Source organism: Malus sylvestris, chromosome 13, assembly GCF_916048215.2.
Source record: "Malus sylvestris chromosome 13, drMalSylv7.2, whole genome shotgun sequence".
Lineage (NCBI taxonomy): Eukaryota > Viridiplantae > Streptophyta > Magnoliopsida > Rosales > Rosaceae > Malus > Malus sylvestris.
In genome coordinates this window covers 18,692,247-18,700,911 of record NC_062272.1, presented here as the reverse complement: position 1 = coordinate 18,700,911, position 8,665 = coordinate 18,692,247, and the positions used below count along the sequence as shown (strand labels likewise).

At 38.5% G+C, this 8,665-nt stretch overlaps 1 protein-coding gene across 1 annotated transcript; it reads right to left on the bottom strand.

Moving 5' to 3' along the window:
- Positions 1 to 5,898: 5,898 nt before the first annotated feature.
- Positions 5,899 to 8,193, bottom strand: LOC126597470 (uncharacterized). The gene is made up of 5 exons (XM_050264264.1): positions 7,937 to 8,193; positions 7,367 to 7,484; positions 7,166 to 7,255; positions 6,959 to 7,057; positions 5,899 to 6,286 (listed from the first exon to the last, which is right to left on the bottom strand). Exons 1-5 carry the CDS (start codon positions 8,002 to 8,004, stop codon positions 6,182 to 6,184), a joined length of 480 nt encoding a protein of 159 aa, XP_050120221.1. The 5' UTR covers positions 8,005 to 8,193; the 3' UTR covers positions 5,899 to 6,181.
- Between the last annotated feature and the right edge of the window lie 472 nt (positions 8,194 to 8,665).

Below are 8,665 nucleotides of genomic sequence, written 5' to 3'. Positions count from 1 at the left end.
AGTTAGATGTACCGATCTTTATTCCTTCTTACCCAATTTGTCTCCTAACATTTGGTAGTGGTGGCGAAAAATCAGGCAAGCCTATCTCTTAAAATTCCACATTAGGGTTTTCTTGATGACTGATCTCAACCTTTTCCTTCTTTTTCCCTTTGTTCTTTTTCTCTTGAACTGCTAACTTTTTTTCTGGGCTTGTCTTCACGACTCCTTCACTGGCATAGCCATCTTTTGGTGTGGAGTATTCTAACTTTTACTTTCTTTGTAGCGTTCCTGTTAAGGAACATATGCTACTAACCTATCATCTGGTTTCCAGATAAATTCTCCATACTTTTCAATATTTTCATCATGGTGGCTTGCAAATCTTCATTAGTGACTTTTCCATCCGACTTCTCTGAAGAGGTCGGGCTTTCTATGATATTGGGGCCATGTGGTGAAGGAAAGTCTTCTGGGTGATCTTTCATGTCTGCTTATGGCTGACAAAAAGGTTACCCGAATTCTACCTTCCACTTGAATGTTCGATCATTCCTTCGTCTTGGCATACAATACTACAAACTGTGTCCCACAGAGCGAGCCAAAATTATGTTCGAGTTAAATTTGTCCCTCACACAACTCCCTTGGGTCTTGCCTATCGAGCAAGGTTTGTTGCTTGGTGTACTGCAATATGAGTTTTTTATTAGTTTGAATGGTGCCTTTATTAGGCCTTGAGGCTCACAGTCAAAGCTAATATGAGTCGGAGCATGCCACTGTTATCCTTTGTATAACAGATTGTTATTTTAGCTATTAGATTGATTACTTGCGCCACAAGTTACTTCTACTTCTTAGTTTAATTGGATTGTTCATAGATGAGTTAAGTTTGTATAAAGTTCTTTTTCTTGCCTTGTAAACAATGACTTTTACTCATAATATCATATGTACAATTAAAGGAAGTTCAAGGCCCTTCAAGTTATTTCTTTGGTTACCAGTTTAGACTAACAGTAAATAAGCAAGATTAATTAGTTTGACAAGATTAATCATAGATGATACTTGAAAGAAGGCAGTTGAAAATGACATAAGATCCAATGAAAGATGCATAAACAACAAATCTACTTTATGTAAGTACAAACAAAATAGACTCGAGCAAGATTACAACCTTGTCAGGCAAGGTTCGTCTTATTGCAACCACTTTCTTTGTATTTTACAAAGATTAAAGTCTTAGAAAATGAAATATAAACCAGGTTTACAAAAGAGATTTAGTACTACAACACAAGGGAGGGAGCAGAGCTTCAAAAACTTTGACAAAAGATAGTTTTCTATGGTAGACCTGCGACTAAAGAGGGTAAAGGTTGAACAAACTAAGGCTTTTTGGTTTCTTGCTGTTAGAGTGTAGAGTTGAGTGTCTTTTGATTGATTGGTTAAAAGAGCTCTTCGTTGTGTCCTTCATTGCTTTTATAGACTTTCTAGCCCGATTGTCCAAGTCTTCCCTTTTGGTGATGGCTCCAGAGTATGGTGAGTCACTATCTAGTTTAGTTATTTACCTACCCATGCCATGGAAAAGTGCTTTTTACTGGGGATGAGCTGCCCTCTGTCACTTGTTACTTCCCACGTAGGCTTGCTGCCTATTCCTTGGCAAAAATAATTTTAAATTCTTCCCCTGGGCTGCCAACTATCCCAGCCTAATTTCCTCCTACTTTTTGCATTCTTAGGCCTTTAACCGCACTAAGTGCAACATTAAATATCCACCTAAACATAAGTAGTTTACGCGCTTAAGTGGAATGGCATGACTTACGAATTTGGTTGGTAGGGTCAGAACTCATGTCATTCAAAATCTTCATCGAATGTGGCGATGAGATTTTCATCAAGAGGTCAAAACCTGAACCCGTTATAAGATCATATTCAACCTTAACAGGTAGGTATAACGGTTAACAATGGAGGAAAGAGTGGAGATGAAGAAGGGGCATAGCTCCAACGTATTTTTGTATTATATTTGTTTAATAAAAATGACCGTTACATTTCTCACAGAGTGGGATTCTCTCCCTCCTACTTTATCTCCCTTTCCCTCTTCTTCTATTTGAATGCTCACGATTAAGTCACGTCAACATCTTTTGCTGACTTTTTATAGAAAGAGAGACAAAAAGTAAAGTGTGACAGGAAGGGAGAAAATATAGGAGATGAAGAAGAGAGAACCTTACTCCTTTTCTCACACCCCACGTGTGCTCTTATACCATTCTCACACCCCATGTGTGCTCTTATACCATTCCCACACCCTACTTACCTGCTGAAATTTCTATATACTCACTAAAAACAACCAATAACCTCATTTAACCACTAATTAAACTACCACTATGATTAAGACAATCACTAATGCTATCATTACTACCCCCTTAAAGAATAACATTGTCCTCAAGGTTAATTGAAAATTGAAATTTGAATTTGGGTAATTAAGTCATCATAATCTTCCCAAGTAGTTTCCTCTTTGTTGTTGATTTCTCAATGTATAAGCAATTGAACTCTGACTGCATTTCCTTTCTTGTACATTCTTCTTTTAAGGCATTGTTAGAGGAGTTTGCTACATTAATCCATCTTATGTAACTGAAGGCAAACTTGTTACTAATGTAGCATCTGGCCCAAGGTGCTTCTTAAGACAACTCAACATAGGGTGGATTTTAATTAATTCCATCTGGCAACTTCAGTTTGTAGGCAACTTGTCTAATCCTTTTCCAACACCTTAAAAGGATTATCGTACTTGAGATGTAATTTGTGATAAGCATGTGAAGCTAGAGGCTGCAATTGATAAGAGATTAACCTTAGATAAACCAAATCTCACACAGAAAATTCTATTTTAGCTCTATGCTTGTCAGCTCGAACTTTCATCCGATTCTGAGCTATATCTAGACTAATCTTCAACATAGACAACAATCTATCCCTTGATATTAAACTTTGCTCCACCTTGTCTAGTTAGGTTTTCCAAACTCATAAGTATCGATGTAAGGCGGAGGATACCCATAAACCATCTTAAATGGTGTGTTGGTAGAAGTGTGTATGAGGTGTTATAACTCCATTCTGCCCATGCTAGCCACTGCACACACTTTTTAGGTTGATAACTTGTAAAGCATCTCAAATACGTTTCTAAACATTTATTAACCACCACAATTTAGTTATCACTTTAAGGATGATAATCTGAGCTCATACACAACTTGGATCCTTGTATCTTAAAGGATTCCCTATAGAATGCATTAAGAAAGATGGAATCTCTATCACTAACTATAGTAGCTGGCATCCCTTGCAATTTGAACACATTGTCCACAAACAAGTGAGCCACATGAACAGCAATATAAGGATGAGATAAAGCCATGAAATGGGCATATTTAGACAATCAATATACTACCACCATGATAACTGACCTTCCCTTGCACATTGGTAGTCCAACTACAAAGTCCATACTAATATCAGTCCAAAATTTGTTAAGGAGGGGTTGCAACAAATCAGGAAGGAAATTGGTTTCATATTTGTTTTGTTGACAAACCCAATAGAAATCCCTCTTTATAATCTGATGTCTTGATGTCTTCATATTTGGTTAGTTACTTTTTGTTGTACAGTTGTTATAAATATTTATGAGAGAAACCCCACCAACTTACTTTATTGTGAATTTCATTTCAGTATTTCAATTTGAATTTCTCGCATCCCTGCACCCAAGCATCTCGTGTTGATCCTAGATGTATGTTGAGATTAAGGCTTCACATTTGGACTTCTAGTACATTTTGTTCTGGTACATTTAAAATCTAAACATACCAAAAGTCGGTAGTTTATTTTCAAATGTACCATATAGGGCTGGGCAAAAGGGTCCTGGACCCGTGGGTCGGGGCGGGTAATTGCAAATCGGGGCGGGTACATATATTGTAAATTCAAAACGGGGCTGGGCGGGGTGGTCCATTTAATTAGTGGGGCGGGGTGGGTACAAATTTCAAATAAAACGGGCCCCAGACCCGAACCGTTTCCACTGGGAGATTAAATCTCCACCGTTCATTTGTTTAGGTTATGTAGAATTCTCCAGACACTCTCAGAACTCTCGACTTCTCCATCATGATCTTTCTCCTGAACTTAACATTTCGTGCCATCTCTGTCAATCGAGGTCCATCCTACCCACCACTTGACCACCATCTCCAACGTCGATCGAGGTCCCTCTCACCCGCCATCAGGACGAGTTCGTCGACGTTAAGCATTTGAAGTACAGTAATTGGGTATTGCTTGTTTCTCTCTCTCCTCTCTCTCCTCTCTCTGGAATGGAAGAGAATAGAATAGAAAAGAAGGTTGTAATGATTGATAGGATTCCTCTTGCTTCTTTTCTCTAATCCTGTGTTGGGTAGGTCAAAGAGGAAAAAGAGGGACTGCGGGTGTTATTGGTCTGAAGGCATTTACAAAGGAAAACAAGGAGACACAAGAGATGAGAAACCTTTTAGGGTTGTTTAGTTTTTGGGGGAATTTTCCGATATGGGTTTTGGTTTACTTTTTATTTTTTTTTTTTTTTTTTTTTTTTTTTTTTTTTTTTTGAGATCAATCAGTAAGATATGGGTTTGGTTTGGGGGTATTTGTGATATGGGATTTGTTTGATTTTGACTTGATGTGGGATTTGCTTGATTTTTTGATAGGATTTATGTGATTGTACATCGACTGCGTCGAAATCACAGCAGCAAGTAGGCTCACCAAATGAGTCACGACTCACGAAATCAGCTCACCATCGGAGAAGACGAAGATTACGAAGCTCCAGATTGGAGAAGACGATGGGCTCAATTCGACTGCTGCACATCGGAGAAGACGAAGACTGCGAGGCTCCAGATCGGAGAAGAAGAAGATTGGACCCGTGGACCCAGCTCGAATCGGCCCGTTTGAAACGGGCTAGGTTAGGTCCGGTTCCAAAATTTGAAATTCCATTACTCGCCCCGACCCAGCCCATTGCATTTTCATGCGGGTCCAGTCCGGTCCCTCCAAATTTGGGCCCGGCCCATGCCCAGCCCTAGTACCATAAGTTTTAAATACTTTTAAGGCCACGAATTTAAAATTCCTAGATTGTAGGAAATTAGTTAATTAGGTAGTTTAAGTGGATATATATTAAATACATAGAAAAATGCTGAGCTGGCAATTAATCAGAGCATCTTAATCAAATTTTGGAAACAAACAGATATTTAGTCTAAACAAGTTAGAAAAAATGTAGGGGATTCTAATTACTCCATCAGACATTTGCAGAGACGCAGTAAGGTTGACTTAAGTGGTTAGTAGAGTTGACTATGGGCCACAATCTACTCTTGGGCCTTAGGCCAAGCTTGTATCCAGGTCCAAAGCCACACTAAACGCAGCCCGAGTTTTAAGCTAATCTAATTTCACCCATAAAAGCCACAGGGTTAAATGCAGGAGTTGAAAGAAGCATTGATCTCTGATGCATTCTTTCACTTTTGTCATCCTCTTTGCTTTTCATTGAATCTTTTTTCAACGCCTTGTACGACGACCCGGACAAAAGCAATGAATTATACAGCCTCACTCGGCCAGCAACTGTAATGGTGGGATTGTGGGGCAGTGGCTACTGTGTCAGACTCTTTTAAGTCATTGTGGATGTAGAAGCCTACGACAGATTCTCCGTCATTATAGCGTTTCAGTTCAATAATACAACAGCATGTGTAAATTTTTTCTATAAAATCTTATTATTAGACTACGATGCCAGGTACCGATGAACCTAATTCCATACCATACCTATCACCAAAAACACTCGGGAGAGGAATGCGATGCTTAAGCTGCAGTGGATGGTTGAATTTGCATGTTTTAATCTAAACATCTAACCGTTCATAAATTCAATGCATCACATACACCGGTATGTTGTAGAACTCTTAATGACAATGAACATGGTAACTAATTAAAGATCTCAAATCGAAGAATAGAAAAGTTGCACCTTGAGAAAATACCAATAAATAACGTACGTTTCTTGGCGTTGCACCGTCGTCCACAACAAACTGGCTAAGTAATACTACGAACAAAACAACAGCCCCAGAAAATAAAGAAAACGCCTTCGTACCGCTAAAAATCTTGTTTCCCTAAAAATCTGAAGAGGGGGACCGAAATACAGACAGAGATACAGGCATACAAAACTAGTTTCCTCAAGGAATAGTCAGGTGAAGTAAAAAACCTAAACCCACGCATCATCCAAGGTTCCGTCCTCTCATGTAGTTTTTGGTTTTGGAACTCTTTTCCTGAGTTGTTGTCTCTTTGGTATCGATGTCTTCATGCCTACGAAAAAAAGCAGAGCCCCAAAGAATGCCAAGTTCTGCAAATCATACAAAGTAAATCAGTAACAATGATTTAGCAGTTTTTTCTTTGGTTTTTCAGCTTTGCACAGCATGCCTCTCTTAACCTATCTTATCGCCTAAACAAATTGACCATGGGGTCCCCGATATTAATAAAAAGGGGCAGCCTTGTGCAAGCAGCTTCTAAGCTAAGGGAGGGTCCAAGTCACAACGGAGCAACCTTACTCTTAGGCCAACAATCATACCGTCATTTACCAAAAAGAAAATGAATTATCCTCATTCCGTGAAATTTAAATATTAGGACCAAAAAAGAGGCAAAATTACGTTTTCATCTTGGAGTTTGATCCTACTCACATTGATTCCAGCAGTTTAAAACGTAACACAAGTACCATTCTAACCATATCAAATTTTTCCAAATTAGTCATTTCCTCATCTTAGCATATACACGAGCCGTCAATTTACCAGTAAAATTACAGTTTCATCCCTGGTTGCTGAGTATTTTATGGTTTGACCTGGTTGCTGAGTAACTCATACATGTTATGTCTACAAATTTGATGAAATATCTAATTTGAAAATTAAAAGGATAACCTAACCTTGTTGAGTCCTAAATCACAGGGATCAACATTAAAATATGGACAAAACAACACGTATTAAAAGTGTGCTTGGGAGAATAAGGAAACTTGATTGCTAACCTGAGTAAACTGAAAAAAGAGTTGATTGAATTCTGTCTTCTCGGGATCATAGTTGTAGAAATCGTACAAGATAGGAGTAGCAATGGCCTGATGCAGAAGCTGCACAAAAATATAGCGAAACACATGTTTTAGCGGCTATTATTGGCCTACGGGTACAAAAACAAGATCGAGATCAGAGTCTCAGACAACCAAACCACAGTTACAAACCAGCAAATAGGCTCCAATAGAAGAACCAAAGATGAAGAGAAGACCCCCAATGCCCTTCAATGCCACCATGGCCGCCACTAAATGTTTGATCTGCCAATCACAAAGTACAAAAGTCACTTAGGTAACCAACTGAAAACGGTATTTGATCAAAACATTAAGAAATAACTGGACTCAAGTAATTAAACCAAATTAATCTCTTACTTCAACTTGTTTGGGCACTTGCACACCAGTGTGAGTTGACAGATGATTCGAGAAAACGTCGAATTTTGGTCTTAGATATTCTGCTGCGGGTCCCCCGTCCACGCCAAATTCATTGAACCTATAAATAGAAACCAACCGTAAGCATATGAACTGTCTCATCAAAATCAAGCCTCATACAAAATGAATGATGTGAACTCATAACTAACAAGTATCCATTTTAGATCGACAGTCTGACAACGTAACATACTATCGTAATTACTAATCTACATACCAAATAAATGCAATATGCTTAAATCATATCATTTTACAACTCATATTCTTCAATTAACTTGGATCCAACTACGAATGCATCACCAAAACTGAAATAAAAAAATTGATATAGAAAAACAAATAAATGGTAGCAAACAACAAATTACATAAAAATAAATAAAAATTAAGAAAATCCATGCATGCATGTTTGATGAACTATAATTATACATCAGATTTTGCATAATTTAAACTTCAAAAAAAATAAATAAAGAAAAGAAGAAAATAAAAAAACAGGGAGGGGAGACAGAGATCTGGGCTTACTCATGCCAAGCAGAGAGGAAGAAGACAGAGGCGAAAAGAAGGCGTCCAACGAACGAAACGAAAGCCATGGTCGGATGCCGTACGAGGAGAGACCCAACTCTCGATGCCAAGGAAGAAGGAAACAAGGAACTCGGACAGACAGGGCGAGAGCGATAAGGGCGGAGTAGATCTAGGGAACGACGTCGTAAAGGGGGCGACGGATGCACGCGTTCGAAAATTTAAAAGAGTAAAGCGGTGGTTGGTTGGATTCGAATATCTGGTACTCTCGGGAGTATTATAATGGCGGTGTACTCGCGGCTTATTGGTGAAGGTTTGGGGATCCGCGGGCCTACGCGTAATTCGCTCACCCATCATTTTGGTTGGATTTGTTTGTTTGTATTGGGGACTAACGTGGCGGTTTTGGAAAGAGAGTGTGAGCGTTGTTTTACATATTTGCCCTTTTCAATGTTTTGAAATTTAAGTTAAAAGTGCTCTTCACCATGTAGTTGTTTTGCATCTTTCATTGCTTGCATCTACTTTTGGGATAACAACATGCTATCCATTTAAATGTTTTGAAGTCCTATTTACGTTTTTTTGGGTGTTTGGCATTACGGTAGATAGTAAAATTTAATCACATGATAATTATGGACCTCACTTTTTTTGTTGATATAGATGTCGTATTTGTATCAAATGAATCAAAAAGTAATCATTGAGTTTCTGATTCACCTTTATCGTTGTCTCGTATGATCT

Coding starts and splice junctions, on each gene's coding strand:
- LOC126597470 (XM_050264264.1), bottom strand. CDS start 8,004: ATGGCTTTCGTTTCGTTCGTTGGACGCCTTCTTTTCGCCTCTGTCTTC. Junction 7,485..7,936: donor TTCCTCTCTGCTTGGCATGA/GTAAGCCCAGAT, acceptor TTCTATTTATAG/GTTCAATGAATTTGGCGTGG. Junction 6,287..6,958: donor TCTTTTTTCAGTTTACTCAG/GTTAGCAATCAA, acceptor TATGATTTGCAG/AACTTGGCATTCTTTGGGGC.